The 20,171-nt window shown below is 48.6% G+C and overlaps 1 protein-coding gene across 8 annotated transcripts in view; it reads left to right on the top strand.

Moving 5' to 3' along the window:
* Positions 1-20,171, top strand: part of SIL1 (SIL1 nucleotide exchange factor) — a 232,445-nt gene that overhangs the window by 141,389 nt on the left and 70,885 nt on the right. For all 8 annotated transcript variants that reach the window (XM_038413758.2, XM_043520328.1, XM_043520327.1 and 5 more), the window contains 2 exons: positions 10,052-10,243; positions 18,202-18,323. In XM_038413758.2, the coding sequence (XP_038269686.1) occupies positions 10,052-10,243; positions 18,202-18,323 (314 nt within the window). The remainder of the gene's footprint in view (positions 1-10,051; positions 10,244-18,201; positions 18,324-20,171) is intronic.

Raw genomic sequence — 20,171 nt, 5'->3', positions numbered from 1 at the left:
GGACTAGGGTGGAATATAGGCTGGCCCACCGGGGCTCCTCACCCTCCAAAGGTGGCAGGAGGTCCCGCCATTTTGTATCGGGGCGGGACACGAGGGTGCGGGTGTGAAGGGTGTGGAGCACGAGCGTGTAGAGATGTTTTCTTGGTGCGGTTTGAAAGCAGATCGGCTGCATCTCGTGCAGCCGGCTTCTAGTGAAGGGATCGGTTGGGTCCACGGGGCAGGGGTCCAATTAAAAGGTCCGGCGGGCCTGGGGTAGCGGGTGGGTGGGGCGTGCCCTCGTGCAGGACCCGGTCGAGATAAACCCGAGCAGCGGGCGGCAAAGCGGCCTTCACCTCCTGAAGTATGCGCCGGGTACTACAAGGTCTGGAAAGCCCCATGCGCTGAGTGAAGGTTAGGGGATCCAGCCACTCTCCCCGGTCATAGTCCAGGAGGTCTCCGACTCTTGTGACCTCTGCCAGGACCAACCTCTGGCGCACCGAGCGGGACTCCGCCACCTGCAGATGGAGTTGGGGGTTGTGTAGCAGGGGCTCCGCGAGGAGATCTGCCCCCTCGGTGGCCGCCACGGACCTGGTTGTTGTAAAGAGTTTCCAGGTCTGGAGGAGGTCCTGGTAGAAGACCAGCAGCCCGGAGAGGTCTCGCGGAAGACCTCTCGGATGGAGATAAAGGAGCTGCCGGTCATATCGGAGCCCTCGGAAGCGGCGCAGGAAGGCGTGCACCAGTATGCTCCACTCCAGACTACCTGCACCATAAAGGAGCCTCTGCAGGGTCTGGAGGCGGAAGACATGGACTTGAGTAAGCAGCCATTTTAGGCCCTTCCCTCCCTCCCTCCAGAGGTAGATGGAGAACCCCTGCAGGGACCCAGTGCAGTCCTGACCAAAAGAACTCCAGAATCGGTGTCCGGAGGTTGGTCAGGAAAGCCTGGGCCGGGACCAGGGTGTTGAGCCGGTACCAGAGCACGGACAGGACTAGTTGATTAAGCACTAGCGCTCTCCCTCGAAGGGAGAGGCCCCGGAGTAGTCCTGTACATTTCCGGAGCCGCTCTATCACCCCGCCCTCTAAATTCTGCCAGTTCTCCGGCAGAGAGGGATGCGTGGCAGAAACGTAAACGCCCAGATAGAGCAGCGGACCCGTGCTCCACTGGATGGCCTGAAGCGTGGGTGGGAGGGAGCTCACCTGCCGCCAGTCCCCTACCACCAAGCCAGAGCTCTTGACCCAGTTGACCCGCGCAGAGGAGGCTGCTGAATAGATGGCCTGGCAAGCCTCCACCCGCACCAAGTCGCCCGGGTCCTGGACCACGAGGAGCACGTCATCAGCGTACGCCGACAGGACCAGCCGCAGCTCCGGCTCCCGCAGCACTAACCCTGTCAACCTCCTTCGGAGGAGACAGAGGAAGGGCTCTATCGCCAGAGCATACAGCTGGCCTGAGAGGGGGCACCCCTGCCATACTCTTCGCCCGAAGCTGACCGGTTCGGTCAGGGTCCAGTTGAGTCTTACCAGACACTCTGCGGAAGCGTAAAGCACCCAGAGAAAATTCACAAACCTGGGTCCGAAGCCAAACGCCTGCAGAGTGCTCAGGAGATACCCGTGATCCACCCTGTCGAACGCCTTCTCCTGATCTAAGGACAGGAGGGCGAACGACAGACCATCCCTACACCCAAGTTCCAATAGGTCCCGGACCAGATATAGGTTGTCGAAGATGCTGCGGCCCGGGACGGTGTAGGTCTGGTCTGGGTGGACCACGTCCGCCAGCACGGACCCTAGCCGCAGGGAGATGGCTTTTGCCACGATTTTGTAGTCCGTGCTGAGGAGCGAGACGGGACGCCAATTTCGTAAATCACGGAGGTCCCCCTTCTTCGGCAATAAGGCGAGCACGGCTCGCCTGCACGAAAGAGGGAGGACCCCGCTCTGCAAAGACTCGGCCCAGACAGTGACTAGGTCTGGGCCCAGGACGTCCCAGAACACGCGGTAGAACTCCACGGTCAGCCTGTCCATGCCGGGAGATTTATTGGTGGGCATGCGACGGAGGGCTTCCGAGAATTCGGCCAGAGTGAGAGGCAGCTCTAGCCGGTCTCGGTCGCCCACGCTGACTGTCGGAAGCTTCTCCCAAAGCACTCTGCAAGCGTTAGGGTCGGTCGGATCCGGGGAGAAAAGGCTTGCGTAGAAGGCTCTCGCCCTCTCGCACATCTCCACCAGATCCGTGAGGGGGGTGCCATCTTCTGCCAGTAGGCAGATGATATGTTTCTTAGCCCCCCTCTTTTTCTCCAGGGCGTAGAAGAAGCGGGAGCTGCAATCCATCTCCCGAAGGAGACGGATGCTGGATCGAACAAAGGCACCCCAGGCCCGATGGTCCTCGAGGCTCCGGAGCTCCTCCCGCTTCTCCCGGCACGCTCCGCAGAGGGGTGGATCCTCGGGGCTGGCGGCCAGACGCCTCTCCAGCTCTAAGACCTCCCGTTCCAACTGCTCTATCGCCGCATCCCTCCGTCGGCTGGCACCCCGGGTATAGTCACGGCAGAAGAGCCGGGCGCGCACCTTCCTTAAGTCCCACCACCGCCGCGCCGAGGGAAAGGCACGCCGCTGCCCTCGCCAGGCCAGCCAGAACTCCCGGAAGGACGCCACGAAGCCCGCATCCTCCAGCAAGCTGTTGTTAAAATGCCAATAGGCCGGCCCCGGCCTCTCCGCGCAGAGGGAGGCTGTCACGGTGTCTGTAATGGTCAGAAAATGGGGCCGGCCGGATGCTGGAGGAGTGGGCTCGTGAAAGATGAAAGCGTGATAAATAAATGCGGTCCAACCGGGAGTGGCGCGACCGATGGGCCTCCACCCGGACAAAGGTGAACGTGGAAGTGTCATCTGGGTGGTGGTCGCGCCAGACGTCCACCAGGGAGTGGTGTTCGACTATCTCCTGGAGGACGGCAACGGTGGCCGGGCTCTGCTCGGTCCCCGAGTGGTCCCGCTCTTCAAGGGTGATGTTAAAGTCCCCTCCCAGGACCAGGCACTCCTGAGGATCCAAGGTGCCGAGGAAGGCGGACGCCTGCTGATAGAATTGCAGCCGCTCCGGGCTCGCTGCTGGGGCATAGATGTTGACGAGGTTGACTACGAGCCCCTCCATGCGGACCCGGAGGTGCAGCAGGCGACCCGGCACAGCCTCGGTGACCCCCAGCACCTCCGGCCGTAGGTCGGGGGAGAACAGGGTCGCCACTCCAGCCGTACGAACTGTGAGGTGGCTAAAGTAGACCCTGTCCCCCCAATCCAGCCGCCAGCTGTCTTCGGCGGTCGGATCCGTATGGGTCTCCTGCAGGAAAACCACAGAGTACCTCCCCTCCCGAAGGAAGGAGAGCACCTGGGACCTGCGGAGACCCATCCTACAGCCACGGGTGTTCAATGTTGCGATGGTAAAGGGTGCCATGAGGAGGGCTGGGGGAGATCCTCGCCAGTAGGGACACTCGCGGCTCCCGGCGGGCCGCGCAGCAGTCCGTGACCCACCCCGTCGGTGAGTAAGGAGTCACGGAAGTGGCGGACCCGCTGGTAGGCTGCGGTGCCCTGCCTTCTGGTCCTTTTCCCCTCCCCCATGAGGGCCCTTGTGGCCCGGAGGATTTGATTAAAGTCCCCCCATCGCTGGAGGGCAAGCTGGACATTGTTGCGGGAGCCATGGACGTCTTCTAGGAACTCCCGCAACTCCTCTCGCAGCATATGGGGGGCTGGGGTTATGGTCTGGTTACTCCCCGACGGGGCCCTTGGTACAGCCTCGTGGCCCAGCGAGACGGGCAGACAGGGTGCGGACCCCCGACGGGGCTCCTGATGGATTGACCTGAATGCTGGGACGATAGGGGGCGGCGGAGGGAGGATAGCAGCCCCTGGTGGGTCGGGACAGGCAAACACTAAGGCCACTCCCTGGGAGTCATCTGCCGGGAAGGGGAAGGAGACAGTCCCAGGGGTGGCAATAATATCTCGGGAGATGGGCGGGATAAGGGTAGGGACAGGGGTAGAGGTGAGAGTCTGGCTCGGGAGAGGGCTCTCACTGATGCCAGGCGCAAGCTCTCTGGTGGATTTGGCAGCCACGGCATCAGGAGGTGGACTTTCTTCTGTAGGGTCCTCTCCCAGGAAGGAGGTCGAATGCTCCTCCCCAGCGAGGGATGCCCTTGGTGGCTCAGGTTCCAGCCGCGTGGCACTGGCCGTTGCCTCAACTGGCTCGGCGGCTCTCAGCGGGGTGCTCTCTGCAGCCGGGTTGATGGAGGAGTCCAGGGGCTCCTCGGAGGCGGGAGCAGAAGCAACGGTTAGCGGGAGGGTACATGGGGAAAGGGGGGCTGGAGTGAAGTCGCCCAGATCGAGGCCCACTGGCATAGGATCGTCCTCCCCCTGGGTGACCGGGGTCAGACCCAGGGCCTCGATCTCCTCATATATAGATGGGAAATTGTTTTCCGCTACCCCGGGATTCTCCCTGCCGGCATCTGAAGCGACAGTTACTTCGGGGCACACTGGGGTTTCAGATGGTGCCTCGGGGGTCTTGGAGGGGAGGGACTCCCGTGGAGGGGAGATACCGCCTTCCAGTGCTGCCACGTCTTCCCCAGCCGGCTCTGGTGGATGGAACATACCCGTGGGTAGAGCGGAAGGCTCGGCATCGGTGCCCCCCTTCCTGGTCTTCCGGGGGGCCTCCGCGTCAGATGGAAGAAGCGGAGCTCGAGCCTTCCGCTTGCCCCGCTTCCCCGGACTAGGGCCCAGCCCTCCATGGCATCATCCAGGGGCTGGCTAGCAGGGGTTGTGTCATGGGTCTGAGGCGATGGCTCAGGGACTCGAGGGGGTAACGGTGGGGCAGCACAAGGGAGGGAAGATTCCCCTTGGGGCGGGCCTCTCCCATGCTTGGTGGTGTCCCTGCCGCACCCTCCTCCACAGGCCTCGCCAGATTGGGAACAGCGGGGGCGGGGTTGTCCCGCTCGTCTGGGTATAGTTGGGGAGGTGCCCCTTGGGCCCGAGCGGGAGCAATGGTGGACTGGGAAGGAGGAGGGGTGGTTTCGGGCACCAGGCAGCCAGGGGTGTCGGCGATGACAGGGCCGGTGCCCTGCCGGGGCTCCGGGGTCCCGGATGCCCCTCCTTCCTGGGCCAGGGGGCAGTCCCTCCGGACGTGTCCCATCGCCCGGCAGAGGTAGTACCGGGCCTCCCCCGTGGAGTAATGCACCCGGTAACGGGCCCCCTGGTAGGGGACTGGGAAGGACCTCTCGAGTGCCTCTCCGTCGCGCGCCGCCGGCGGTAGTTGAAGCTGCACTTGCCGGCGGAACGAGAGGACGTGACGGAGGGCGGGGTCTTTGCAGCCCAACGGGAGAGGGCTGATGACAGAGATGGGCTTCCCCAAGGTAGAAAGGGCGGGTAACAGGGCGGCATTGGGGAGAAAGGGAAGGACGGAGGTTAGGACCAGGCGGACGCCCAGGTCCTGTAGCGGCTCTAGGGGGACAAACGCCCCCCACCGCCAGGCCCTTCTCCACCGCCTCCTGGGCGGCGGCCTCCGATGCTAAGAAGACTACCTTGCCATACATTTTGGAGGCCGCCACAATGGCCGTGGGCCCCACCACCCTCGCCAACGCCCGCACATAGGTCTCCACGTGGGGCGAGGCGGGCACCAGGAGCCAACGGACGCCGTGCTTCTTGCTCATGGTGGGAAAGGGGCCCCGGCCGCTATAGATGGTAGCGGAGGCAGTGAGTTGGAGAAATGACGTAGCGGCAGGCGGGGGGGCTGCCACCACCTGGGCGTATGCTCTGGAGGCCGGGGGAGGGACACCTGCAGAGCTGGTGGAGGGAACAGCGGGGAGGGGCGCCCCAACTGGAGATGGGGCTGGGGCATTGGGGGCAGCCCTTGCCATGGAGGGCCTGGTCTCTTTAGCGGGGCCCTTCCCCTTCTTCTTCCCCTGGCCCTTCCCGCCGGCTGGGGGGGACTCTCCCCGAATCTGAGGGGGTGAGAGACGTGGCAGCAGTGGAGGTCACCCCGGTGCCCGTCGCTGCTGGTGCCCCAGCGGGGGCGATGGCAGATGGTTTGGCAGCGGAGGTAGAAGCTTGGGGGGGGTGACGGAGGAGTAGGCGGGGGAGGGGGAGCTCGGGCTGCTGGAGGGGTCTCACCCGTCTCATCCCCCGCCATCATGAGCAAGGAGGAAAGGGGGGACACCAACGGAGGAGGGGAGAGGGGAAGCAGGTCGACCACTCCTCCCCGCTAGGCTGCAGGCAGGGGAGGAGGGCGCCAAAAGGGGTGGGCTGGACGGGGGACAATCAGGGGTTAGGGGTCAGTCACCGACACAAGGTGGAATTCCGGCTCCTCTTGGTGCACTGTGGGAGGGGGGATACAACAACATTGAGGGTGCAGTGAAGAGGGTTGCAACTAAAATGGGGAATTGCATAAGCGCATGGGAGGGGGCATGGGCACACAGAGCGAGGGGCTAAGCTGTCTGGGGTAGAACAGTGAAACCAAGGGGCTAGCTTCAGAGGCTGGGGTGGGGCAAACAAACAAAGGCTGCAGAAGGAAATGGGCGGGGCAGGCAAACTGAAGCTAGTAAGGGGGGCTGGAGCAAAAGAGGAGGCAAAGCAAGTAGCAAATGGGGCAGGTAGTAAAGGGCAAAGCTGGGGGGTAGGCAGTCCGGGGGGGGGGCACATGTGCCCATGTGCACTTGCACAAGTCTTTTTTAGCTGGCTGCTGCTTCTGGCCCAAAGGGTGGAAATAGGGCGTGGCAAGCCAAGCAAGCAGCTGAGTCCAGAGGCAGGAGCTGAGGCAGATGGTATACAGCCAGTGGGGGTGGTGGAGGGGGCAGCGGTGGTGGTAATAGTGGTGGGGGTTGGGGGGGACACACAGATGGATCGGCGGGCAGCTCCACGCCACACTCCCTGTGTCCCTACAAACACAGTCAAAATCCCCACCACAAGAGCACAGTTTTAAAATTACTCAGTCTTAGGGCCCCCTCCACGGTGGTCTGCAAAGTCTCTAGGTGCTCCCCCACTGGTAGATGGTCCTCTTCTTCTCCTCCTCGGGCTCCAGCAGCTCCAGACAGCGGCCTCTGCAGCAGCAGCAGCTCCAGGAACTCCAGGTTGTAGTCCAGGCAGGCAGAAAGGACCCCTCTCAGGTGGTGGTGGTGGTATCCACAACAGCAGTGGCTGGGGTCCCTCACTTCTCCTCTCTGGGGAGTGGGCTAGCAGCCCCCTTCCCACCCCAGGGCTGCAGTTGGAGCAGTAGCAGCAGCAGCACCCAAGAGTGGGGGGGTCTAGCAACCAGGTAGCAGAGAACGGGGGAGGGGGTGTCTGGCCCAGCCAGGGGAGCAGCTGGAGCAGCAGCAGGAGTAGCAGCTTCCCACCTCCCTCCAAGCTAGAAGGCTATGGGAGAGGAGTGGGAGAGAGAAAGAGAGAGATTTGCTCCAGGCTACACAAATCCCTGGCACCAGGATAAGTGAAATGGCAGCTGCTCCAGGTCAATTAAGACACCTGGGGCTAATTAAGAACTTTCCAGAAGGCAGGGAGAAGGCTATGTTGATTGGGACACCTGAAGCCAAGCAGGGGCTGGCTGAAACTAGTTAAAAGCCTCCCAGTCAGTCAGGTCTTATTGGGATCCGGGAAGTGGGCGGGCGAAGCCCGTCCACTGCTAAAGGGTCCCCCCCAGCCTAAAAGGGGGATCCACAGGACCTAGATACCCAAATAATTCCGGGGGACAACTAATAAAATAACAGGGACAGGAGTGCGGTCAAAGGGTCAAAAGAAGGGAACCGGATGGGGACACCGAGCAGAGGACCCCGGACAGAGCCCACTGCTCCTCAAAGGCGTCAAGGGAGTCAGAGGACGCCGCCCAGAGGAACTCTGCCCGGATACGTGAACGGACCGAGGATCGGAACCCAGTCAGTCAGGTGGGTGTGCATGTCAGGAGCTGTGGGAAGAAGTGGCACTATTGGAGAGGCTGAGTAGTACACACCATAGCGGGCACAAGGAAGGAGGCCCTGAGGTAAGGGTGAAGTGGAGCTTGAGGAAGTGAGGGCTGCTGTGGTGGAAGTAGCCCAGGGAATTGTACATGTCATGTTTCTAAAAAGGTCAGCTACCATAGCTGATACTATTAGGGTCCCTGGGCTGGAGCCCGGAGTAGAGGGTGGGCCTGAGCTCTCCCCCCCCACCTTTGCTCCTGATTAATCACTGAGACTGGGAGACAACAGAGACTGTGCAAGGAAGGATAACTTCTCCTCACCTCCGTCACTGGCTTATGATGAAAATGGCTCAGTTGTTGGGTGTAATGAGTTTGTCAGCCCTGATAGGAGTTGCTCACACAGAGTACTGAAACCTCTGCCATTGAGGGGATCCTAGGGTCATACCATGTCCTTCAAAATCTATTTTAATAGATATGTCATCAACCGGGATAAAAACAGCTACATCTAATGGATGTAAAATACTCCATTTTGCATCATTTACTACTGTTAAGGACCAAATTCATCCCTGGGGTAACGCAGCTGAAGTACAGTTGACTTAATACAAAGGATGAACTTTGCTTTATAACCCTATTGCTCATTTTCCTTTGTTGGGAGGAATGGGGGTAGTGTTCTGAATTTCCGTACAGTGTATATAGCAATTTAACCAATGCAAACAGTAGCACAAATTGTACAGCTACCATTAGATTGACAGTGATTTAACTTTCATCCCTAAATTGTTCTCTCTGACAGCTTGAGCCCACAGATTTCTTTTGCATGAACCATAAAGTAAGTGTGTATGCATGTGTGTGTGTTTAATACTAGAGTATGTTAGGTTGGAATGAGCAATGAAATTGAAAACCTTTTGGGCTCAGATCCTCTCACACCATTCTCTTCCGTACAAAGACAAGTGATCACATCATTTCCATTCTTTGATGTGTCTGTTCATTCTTAAGTGGACCCTGGAATGGTCTTTCTTGTTTTCATAAACTTCCTGGCCATGCTTCAACGTATCTCACATTTAGTCTTTTTTTCTCTGCCTCCTTTCTGGCTTTCTCGATCTATATATCAGTAGTTTCAACTCTGTCTCTCCACACAGTTTAATCACTGTTAATGGAAGAACTTTCTTCTATGCAGTTCTTGCTACCTGGAACAACTTACCTGAGTCTCTCCATTAACTTCATTAACTTCTCATCTCTTTTCATATCTCAGCTGAAAGTATCTCTCTTCTTTCTTACCTTCCACATGTGACTTATATTCTCACCCTCTGCTGTTACCAAACTATGCAAAACTTTATAGGGTATTGTTTGTATGAGAGATACTATATAAAATAGAGTTCTACTGCACTGTCATATCACCAGACTGAGTATTTAACACATTCTTGCCCATTTTAAAAGTGAGTTTAAGGAGTCAGGGCCTTCATCACAGCAGCCTGCCCAAATTCAGTTTAGGGAATTACCTTGATGTTTCAGTTAGATACAATACTCTCTATTTCCTATCCTAAACTGTTACGCAAGATTGCTGGATGCTCTTAAATAGCTGCTGCCTTCCTGAGCGTATGCTAGGTGCCTGCATTTTAGTGGTTCTGGAATTTGTAATTTGGGATCCTTTGGGATGCAAGACACTGTATAAAAATATGAGAAGATGACGATGATAGTATTGAATGGACTAAGTATTGTGGCACCTTTTAGTCTTATGGCATATCAAGAGTAATGCTTTTTTATTTTGGTTGATCTTGAACGGTGTGTAGGATGGGGATAGAGAGAAGATATAGAATGGTAGGTGCAGACAAAGCTGAGGTAATTTCTTCTCTCTTCATATTAGTATCTAAGGGCCAGATTTTAAAAGTATTTAGGCACCTAAAAATGCAGATAGAAACTTTTCAAAAGCTCAAATTCCCCCAGGTTTCAGTTGGTGTTAGTGTGATTTTTAAGTGTGTGGATACCTGAGTGCCTATTTGCATCTTTAGGTGCCTAAATACTTTGAAGATCTGTCTCTAAGTCTCTAAATCAAAGGCCTCAAACTCACTGAAGGTTAAATTCCACTTCTAAGTTATCTGTAGGCTGGGGTGATGTACTCCACTAATCCACTATTTTAACATCTGTATTTCTTTTGGCTTTACTTCTCTCATTTCTAAGGCTAATTTGGAAGATGTGAGACAAAGATTTCGTCCCATAGAAGAGCTGAAGAAGGAGTTTGAAGAACTCAACATGAAGATAGAAACTGATTTTGAAATTATGGTTAAATTAATCAACAAATTCAATAGCTCTACTTCTACTTTGGATGAAAAAGTAGCAGCACTGTATGACCTTGAATATTATGTTCATCAGGTGAGGTAACAAAAAAACATTAACAGCTGCTGTGTAAAATCCAGGGAATATATGGTGGTATAAATGTGGTTTTATTCTTCTTTTCAGTATCCGATAATACAAATTACTTAATTATGGCAATCCGAGGACAATAAACGATTTCACAGGACAACTACAGGCTTATTTTATATCTGCATTTCTAATACATTATTCTAAATTGATAATATAATCACTACAGAGGTCAAGTTTTCACAATTTGCAGTGTGCTCTCAGCCCTCTGTATGTATCTATCTTTTTGCATGTGGTTGATGAAGATGGGTTTTATTTGTGTGTATGTTTGTATTGTTGAAGTTATTAGTCAGTGCCCTGAATGCCTTGCAGGGTACAGGGATGGGTACTTTATAAATATAAATAAAATTATTATTCTTTTATTATTACATGAAAGGTATCTGTTGTCCTGCGTGACTAGGGTGACCAGATGTTCTGATATTATCGGGACCATCCTGATATGAGGGGCTTTGTCTTTTATATGCACAACTATGTCCATCCACTATGGAAAAAAGAAGTGTCCCAATTTTTTTCACACTTGCTATCTGGTCACCCTATGTGTAACCCTTCATGATTATCTCTCCTCATATGTCTCCATACAGAAAGCCATTATATTAAGGGAACCCACGCATGCTCACACACATATAGAAAGACCATCTTTTAACTCAGAATGACTTAGAAATGGGATGTATAACCTCTCAAATATGGCCAGAATTTGTTAGACCACCAAATAGCTGTCTGATGGTATGTGAAATGAGTGTCAGTGAACAAATACCCATGTCCCAAAAATCATTTTCAGCACCTATTTGCTTTCTCGTGTACAATCTCAGTGCAGAGACAGAGGACAAAATGGACCTTTGTAGAGAAAAGTACCCTCTTATATCACATGCAGATGTGGTTGTCACATTTGGTTTGAAGCAGATCGACAGAGGCAATATGGGGAAGCTTGCACTACTGTTCTCAGTGCTGAACCTTCTCTGGGGAGTTCAGTCTCTAGAGATGTTGTTCTAGCACCTTTCACTAGCATGAAATGCATTTTAAAAAACAGTTTTTGGGAGAAGCATGATCTGATGAGACGCAAAGTCCATCTGCCAAGCTGCAAAAGAAAAATCTCTTCCAAGTATTATTTCCAGAGCTTTTCATCTCCTATTCCCATGAGTCTTTCTCATAGACATTCACAGAGTGGCAAACCTTGTCACTCTCTCTTTCCTTGCAATACTTTTGCTGCCATGGGCACCTGACTTACTCAAAGAATCAACTTGGACTGCTGATGCCCTAACGGCTGGTTATATGCACTCCAGGATCAGGGGGAACCAAGTTGAATCCCTGCGACTCAGAAATGCTAGTGTAGATGGTAAGTTCCTGTTCTGTAGGACCAGAGTGGTGAAGGGAATCTTACCCAAACACAAACAGGTGGGACTCTGAACTACTAGAAGAGAGAAAATGGAGGGGAAGCTGGAATATGAATAGAGAATAGCTGCAGATTTATGGGCAGTCCCTCCATGTCCCATAGGCAGCTATTAAAAAATAGGCCGGCTGAGGGGCAGGTAATAACTTTTCCTCCTCTTTCTTCCTCCAGCTAGATGAGTGCACCCAGGATGTTCTCTCTATTTAATATTAACTTTAGCAATACTTGCTTAGTGTAATTACTGAAGGGCAGCCAAATATGGTCTTGAAGCATGACACAGAAAAGAATTAGTCAGGAGTTCTCTGTCCTGTGACTGTTACACCAATGCAGGCTGATGGATCTGAGTAGCAATCCTTAACAGGACATTACAGAAGAGTGTGGAAAGCAAGAAGGCAGGGCTCCACAGACCTATTGAGGAGAGAGATTGGCTCCATTCCTCCTCCTTTACAAGGTGATGGCCCAGCAAGTCTTTCAACTTCCAGAGTCTTTCAACCTTAGACCCTACTGCACCACCAATGCTAATACTCCAGCTCCTGTGTGCTACCCTGTACTGGCTCCTCAGTCCTTAGAATGCCAAGTGTACTGTTGATGGGAAGCCCTGGAGTGGAAAATCTTTTGTATTGTGAGGTTTCCTAGCAGAGTATTATTGTCTACTCTGAGGAGCAAGTCATGGGGAAGTCTCAGATTGCTGGCACATAAGCAGTGATCACTCCCTCAGGATGTAGCAGAGAATCCACTGGATGTGCTGAGCTCAACCTTAACAATGTAATCAGGGGAGAAAGCAGTGGTAAGGGGTCAGGGATTGGATTGGGGTTGGGTAGTAGAAGGACTGGATTGGGAGATTTACCAACTTGATCTTTCACAGAGAATCAGCCCAGGGTCACAGGTCTTCTTCAGCTCTTATTTTGCCAGAATCAGTTGGCCCTATGCTAATCAGGATTCAGCTTAGTGTGTTTGGGCAGCTCTTGAGAGACAGAGAATGTTGTGATGTTTTCTGTAACATGCAAAAAACAAAGCAAGTATAAAGGAAAACAGAGCATAACTCATTTATGAACGGTTTCAGAGTAGCAGCCGTGTTAGTCTGTATTCGCAAAAAGAAAAGGAGTACTTGTGGCACCTTAGAGACTAACAAATTTATTAGAGCATAAGCTTTCGTGAGCTACAGCTCACTTCATCGGATGCATTTGGTGGAAAAAGCAGAGGAGAGATTTACACACACACACACACACACACACACACACACACACACACACACACACAGAACATGAAACAATGGGTTTATCATACACACTGTAAGGAGAGTGATCACTTAAGATAAGCCATCACCAGCAGCGGGGGGGGGAAAGGAGGAAAACCTTTCATGGTGACAAGCAAGGTAGGCTAATTCCAGCAGTTAACAAGAATATCAGAGGTTTCAGAGTAGCAGCCGTGTTAGTCTGTATTCGCAAAAAGAAAAGGAGTACTTGTGGCACCTTAGAGACTAACAAATTTATTAGAGCATATCCGATGAAGTGAGCTGTAGCTCACGAAAGCTTATGCTCTAATAAATTTGTTAGTCTCTAAGGTGCCACAAGTACTCCTTTTCTTTTTAAGAATATCAGAGGAACAGTGGGGGGTGGGGTGGGAGGGAGAAATACCATGGGGAAATAGTTTTACTTTGTGTAATGACTCATCCATTCCCAGTCTCTATTCAAGCCTAAGTTAATTGTATCCAGTTTGCAAATTAATTCCAATTCAGCAGTCTCTCGTTGGAGTCTGTTTCTGAAGCTTTTTTGTTGAAGTATAGCCACTCTTGGGTCTGTGATCGAGTGACCAGAGAGATTGAAGTGTTCTCCAACTGGTTTTTGAATGTTATAATTCTTGACGTCTGATTTGTGTCCATTCATTCTTTTACGTAGAGACTGTCCAGTTTGGCCAATGTACATGGCAGAGGGGCATTGCTGGCACATGATGGCATATATCACATTGGGAGATGCGCAGGTGAACGAGCCTCTGATAGTGTGGCTGATTTGATTAGGCCCTATGATGCCCGTTGCCAACTCTGTCCACCTATCTATTCAGGGGATACCATCATAGGGCCTAATCACATCAGCCACACTATCAGAGGCTCGTTCACCTGCGCATCTCCCAATGTGATATATGCCATCATGTGCCAGCAATGCCCCTCTGCCATGTACATTGGCCAAACTGGACAGTCTCTACATAAAAGAATGAATGGACACAAATCAGACGTCAAGAATTATAACATTCAAAAACCAGTTGGAGAACACTTCAATCTCTCTGGTCACTCAATTACAGACCTAAGAGTGGCTATCCTTCAACAAAAAAGCTTCAAAAACAGACTCCAACGAGAGACTGCTGAATTGGAATTAATTTGCAAACTGGATACAATTAACTTAGGCTTGAATAGAGACTGGGAATGGATGAGTCATTACACAAAGTAAAACTATTTCCCCATGGTATTTCTCCCTCCCACCCCACCCCCCACTGTTCCTCTGATATTCTTAGAGACTAACAAATTTATTAGAGCATAAGCTTTCGTGAGCTACAGCTCACTTCATCGGATGCATTTGGTGGAAAAAACAGAGGAGAGATTTATATACACACACACAGAGAACATGAAACAATGGGTTTATCATACACACTGTAAGGAGAGTGATCACTTAAGATAAGCCATCACCAGCAGCAGGGCGGGGAAAGGAGGAAAACCTTCCATGGTGACAAGCAGGTAGGCTAATTCCAGCAGTTAACAAGAATATCAGAGGAACAGTGGGGGGTGGGGTGGGGGGGAGAAATACCATGGGGAAATAGTTTTACTTTGTGTAATGACTCATCCATTCCCAGTCTCTATTCAAGCCTAAGTTAATTGTATCCAGTTTGCAAATTAATTCCAATTCTGGTCACTCGATCACAGACCTAAGAGTGGCTATACTTCAACAAAAAAGCTTCAAAAACAGACTCCAACGAGAGACTGCTGAATTGGAATTAATTTGCAAACTGGATACAATTAACTTAGGCTTGAATAGAGACTGGGAATGGATGAGTCATTACACAAAGTAAAACTATTTCCCCATGGTATTTCTCCCCCCCACCCCACCCCCCACTGTTCCTCTGATATTCTTGTTAACTGCTGGAATTAGCCTACCTGCTTGTCACCATGGAAGGTTTTCCTCCTTTCCCCCCCCTGCTGTGGGTGATGGCTTATCTTAAGTGATCACTCTCCTTACAGTGTGTATGATAAACCCATTGTTTCATGTTCTCTGTGTGTGTGTATATAAATCTCTCCTCTGTTTTTTCCACCAAATGCATCCGATGAAGTGAGCTGTAGCTCACGAAAGCTTATGCTCTAATAAATTTGTTAGTCTCTAAGGTGCCACAAGTACTCCTTTTCTTTTTATCTTAAGTGATCACTCTCCTTACAGTGTGTATGATAAACCCATTGTTTCATGTTCTCTGTGTGTGTGTGTGTGTGTGTGTGTGTGTGTGTGTGTGTGTGTGTATAAATCTCTCCTCTGCTTTTTCCACCAAATGCATCCGATGAAGTGAGCTGTAGCTCACGAAAGCTTATGCTCTAATAAATTTGTTAGTCTCTAAGGTGCCACAAGTACTCCTTTTCATTTATGAACAGAGCCCAGAGTGTTCACACCCCAGCGCACACAGAGCCCAGACCCCTTTTTATAGTTTGCAGTCTCATTTTTCTCTCTCAGATTATTTATTCTTCTTTCCTTTTCTTTCTTCCTTCCCACTTCAGAACTGCAATACCATTTTACGGTGTTAATTTCCTCTCCTCTCTGTCTTATTGACAGTCTTCTTTTCTCTTGTTTCTAATATCTCCCCTCTCTCTCATTCTCTCCCAATTTAAAGTTGCTCCCACTGTGAGTACTGTCATATTTACTTGTCTCCTATACCCCCATCTCCACCATATGCTTGCTTTATTGGAGTGCTTTTATGATTTTGCGCTTTCCTCTTTGCTGTTTTCAGTGAGCTGGAGCTAAGCGTTAGCTATAACAACACTGTATACATTGCTCAGCAATGCATTCCCAGCTCTGCAGGTAGGTTATTGCTTATGTGCTTTAAAAAAAAAAAAAAAAGAAAAAGAAAAAATAAAATGTGAGGAGTAGCAGTTTTCACAACAGATGCCAAGGAACAAAATAAGATTAAAACATTTTTTTAATAAGTTTATATATTGTTTTTACAATTTATACTCCAGTCTTTTGACTTGGACACCTTTCACTGGAACTGGAGGTAGATTATGGGACTCGCTCCCAGGTGAGAGTAGAATGATGACTGACCTCACTGCGATCAGTACTAAATGCAAAACTCATGTTTTTTGACTTGGTTTTCCCTCATTAAGCTCTTTATATAGACATATCTGCAAAGTGTAAACTAACCAATTTATTATTCCTACAGACTGAGAGACTTGATATTTCTACTTTTAAATATTTTTAAATATTATGGTGATTGAGCATAATCAAGGAGATTAGATTAGATTTTTATTGCAGTTAAGATCACTCTAGAGGAGTGTTGACTCCGAGAAAGGAAAGGAGATAAATGAGATCAGGTTTATAGAAAAATTAGAAGAATGTGATCCAAAAGGACTGAGGAAAGAACGGTTGATGCAAACGATAAATGATCTCACAACTGGATTCCAAGGTACCATTGACTCTTGCTGAGAAGCAGTAAATTACCAAATGAAATGTTGGGTACCACCTCATAATGAATTATAGATAATGCATGTAAACCTAAGCCCTGATTCAGTAGGATTTAGGCAGTGAAGTCAATGGGACTGCTTATATTAAGCACATGGATCAGTGTTTGTATGATTTGGGATCTTGCTTGAAGTATTTGACCCATAATCAATTTTGTTAAAGGAACACTGTCAAGATAAAAATATTTTACTAATAAAAATTTAGATTATTAAATTTGAAACTAATCTGCTTCCTCTGTTGTACTCTATTTGGAATATCTTGTTACTGTTAGCACTTCAGTCAGTTTAGTCAGGGAACCTGGACTGGTCAGTTTTACCTTGTCAACCCAACAGTCATTTTTTTGTTGTTTTTCAGCCTTTCTGTCTCCATCACGAAACGGGAATGGTGGGAATTCTAAAAACAAAAAGTTCCATGAATATACAAAACAATTTTGAAAATTCCTTGAAGACTGCTCTCTCTAGTAGATTTTTGAAAAAATCCTTCTTTTAAATTTACCATCACCAAACTTTGCACTAAATAAGCCTGAACTGCTTGAGACTCTCCCTTTAGGTAACAATTGCAAACTACTTGCAGGCACTTTTCTAGTGTTGATTCAGATTTATTTTTCCCTCCTTTTCTCCTGTGGTAGCCCAAAATCTGTTTCAAGTCAAAGTGCAGCAGATGAATGTAAGAATATTAGAACATAGGAATTGCCATAGATGATCAGACCACTGGTTCATCTACTCTGGAATCCTGTCTCTGAGTGAAAAGAAAAGGAGTACTTGTGGCACCTTAGAGACTAACAAATTTATTAGAGCATAAGCTTTCGTGAGCTACAGCTCACTTCATCGAATGCATTTGGTGGAAAAAACAGAGGAGAGATTTACACACACACACACACACACGAAACATGTTCTCTCTGTGTGTGTGTATATAAATCTCTCCTCTGTTTTTTTCACCAAATGCATCCGATGAAGTGAGCTGTAGCTCACGAAAGCTTATGCTCTAATAAATTTGTTAGTCTCTAAGGTGCCACAAGTACTCCTTTTCTTTTTGCGAATACAGACTAACACGGCTGCTACTCTGAAACCTGTCTCTTAGTGGTCAGCCTAGTGCTGGCTGCTTCAGAGGAAGACACAAGAAACCCTGTAGCAGGCACTTATGGGATAACCTGCATCCAAGGAAAGTTTCTTGCTAGCCTCTATTAATTCGAGGTTGGCTTCTACCTTTCAAGTTAACACAGTATCTTGGACTATATTAATGTAGAATGTCAGGAATAGTTTGTCCATCTCTTGCTTTAACCAGAAGCTTAGAATGTGAAGTTAGTGCATTATTGCTGCTGCTGACAGGCTGCTTGACAATTATTTCTAACACTTCAAGCCTGCCAATTACAGCTCTCTGTGTATATGTATAGCACACAATTCCCTATGTTCCCAATAAGGGCCTTCTAGTGTGAGAATAAGTGAGAATTTACTTTGTTTTGACAGTGTCAGGTTCCCTGAGTTAACACCACATGTCTCAGGGGAAATTTGATAGCTAATCAAATTATTTGAATTTTCAGTGATGTATTATATATTTGAGAATAGCCACCTGTCTGCGTATATTGTTTCTGGAAGTGTGGAATATGATGCTCACATGGAGCAGTGTATGATTTGAGCCATGATTTTTTTTCTTTAATTTTAAGAAGCTTTCAAAACAAAATTCCAGATAGATTTGGAAAAGATAAAATTGATTTAGATGTTATGTTGTTCTAAAGTACTCTGCTTGAAAACTTGATGGGAACCCAAGTGATGCATGTTAAGTTTTACATTAGTGTGGAATCTATTCATTCATAGGTGGACAATGCAAAAGACTTTCTTTCCTTGGGTGGACTTCAGCTTGTGATTAATGGAGTAAACAGCACCGAGCCTGTGCTAAAGGAACATGCTGCCTTTGTCCTGGGAGCTGCACTATCTAGGTGAGCAGTGAGTGTGTGCTCACTGGGAACGGGGGTGGGGGAGGATGAATGGGAAAGAATAGCTTTTTAAGAGATCAGACAGTGGAGATACTTTTCTTCACCTTTCTGAACAGATGGGTATTTTATCCTATCTAGTACACATGAAAAATTCCTAGGCTAGTGGAAATGTGACACTAGAGAGATTTCCCTTCTCTTCTCCTTCCCTTTGTCTTTTCTTCACTTCTCTAGGGAATAGTTCATTTTTGAATAGTGAGATTGTGACATCAGATATACTTGAGTCTTCTGGGAGAACACAAGTCAAGACTATGAATCCAGGGGTCTAAACTTGCCATTGAAATGCACATATGTAATCCCATATTAAAGCTAAACTTGCATTGGAATTGGTGTCAAGAAACTGAATAGACGACAGGCTGATCTGAAAGGTGTTTATAACTCACTTAAAGATGGCTACCACAGAAGGGAATCCATTTTTCCTCATGCTACACTGTGTTCTAATGTGCTTCAAATTGTAGGAATGTTGGCAGCTTGGTTTTGAATGTTGGTTTTTGTTTTAAAAGCTTTTATAGTGAATGTGGTGGGGAAGGGGTGAATGTGAATAATACAGAGAAGTCAAGAAAGCCGAAAGCCAAAAACCTTCCCCCTCTTCTTCCCCCCCCCCCCCCCAAAAAAAAACCCCTGTTTGTTCTTATGCCTTGAAATATGGTCACGCTTTTTACATCATTGTGAATTATTTGTAATTTTTATTATATAAAAGCTAGCATTTCTTTTAGAGGCTTGTGTACAGTGAGACAGATCCTCAACTGGTGTGAATTGGCATACTCCATTGACTTCAGTGAAGTTACACTGATTTACACCAGTTCACAATCTGGCTCACAGTTTTCAGACTGAGCTTGAATTTTTGGTCTCCAGTGAGATCTACCAAGTAAGCTAAAAAAAATTTCAAAACTCAAAATGAATTCATGTGATAGACTGGTTTCTTTGTCGGACATTCTCTCAGAAATGCAATCCCTTCTCTATATTCTGATAATTTAGAGTACCATTTAAAACTACAACTTTAGTGGCTTTATTGGACTTTCGTCTAATGTGTAGAACTTTAATTGTAAGTTTTACATCTGTCATAGATGCAATGCATGGAATTTGGAAACATTTAAGGGCAATCTGAAATATAAAAGGGAAAACTTTAAACCACATCTTCCCTGAGAAAGCTAAAGCAACACAGTCATGACACAAGAAATTAATGATATTGTGATCTGAATGTATGTCACTGGCTACTAATGCATGTATATTTTTTCTCACTAAATTACAAATGCCTGTTGTGGGGAAGAAGTATATCTTTTCAGATATGGTACTAAAGTACTGTTCTTGCAAACTTTTTTTTTTTTTAAAGGAGCTTTCTGACAGATGGTAACCTTCAGTGGTTCAGATGATGTACTGTCTCATTCCTTCGTTCCCATATTTGAGGAGCTTTTTACCTGGCTGTGCTTAAACTTTCTTATTAAATAGACATTTACATGCCGGCATGTTTAGTTTGTTATATCTGGTTAATTTATTTGCTAAGTCCTTATTTTGTGTTTCTTTTTAAACTTTTTTTTCCTTTTTAAACTTTCCTCAACACTTTTTTTTGCATTGTTTTTTTCTAAATCAAGATTATTATTACTATTGTTTATTAAGCCTGTGTTGTTGCATGGGTGTGGCAGTTAGGTGAAGATAATCCACGTTCTGTGCAGTCTACTTCATACAACCAATGAATTTGTTGCGTGCACATTAGCAGTAGAATAAGGGTGGTGATTGGGTGAGTTATCTCTGATCTCGCCGTGGTCTAGGACTCCTATAATTCATGAAGTCAGA

This window comes from Dermochelys coriacea, chromosome 8 (genome assembly GCF_009764565.3).
Source record: "Dermochelys coriacea isolate rDerCor1 chromosome 8, rDerCor1.pri.v4, whole genome shotgun sequence".
NCBI lineage: Eukaryota > Metazoa > Chordata > Testudines > Dermochelyidae > Dermochelys > Dermochelys coriacea.
The sequence above is the reverse complement of the archived record's forward strand: the minus strand, read 5'-3'. Positions and strand labels throughout refer to the sequence as shown.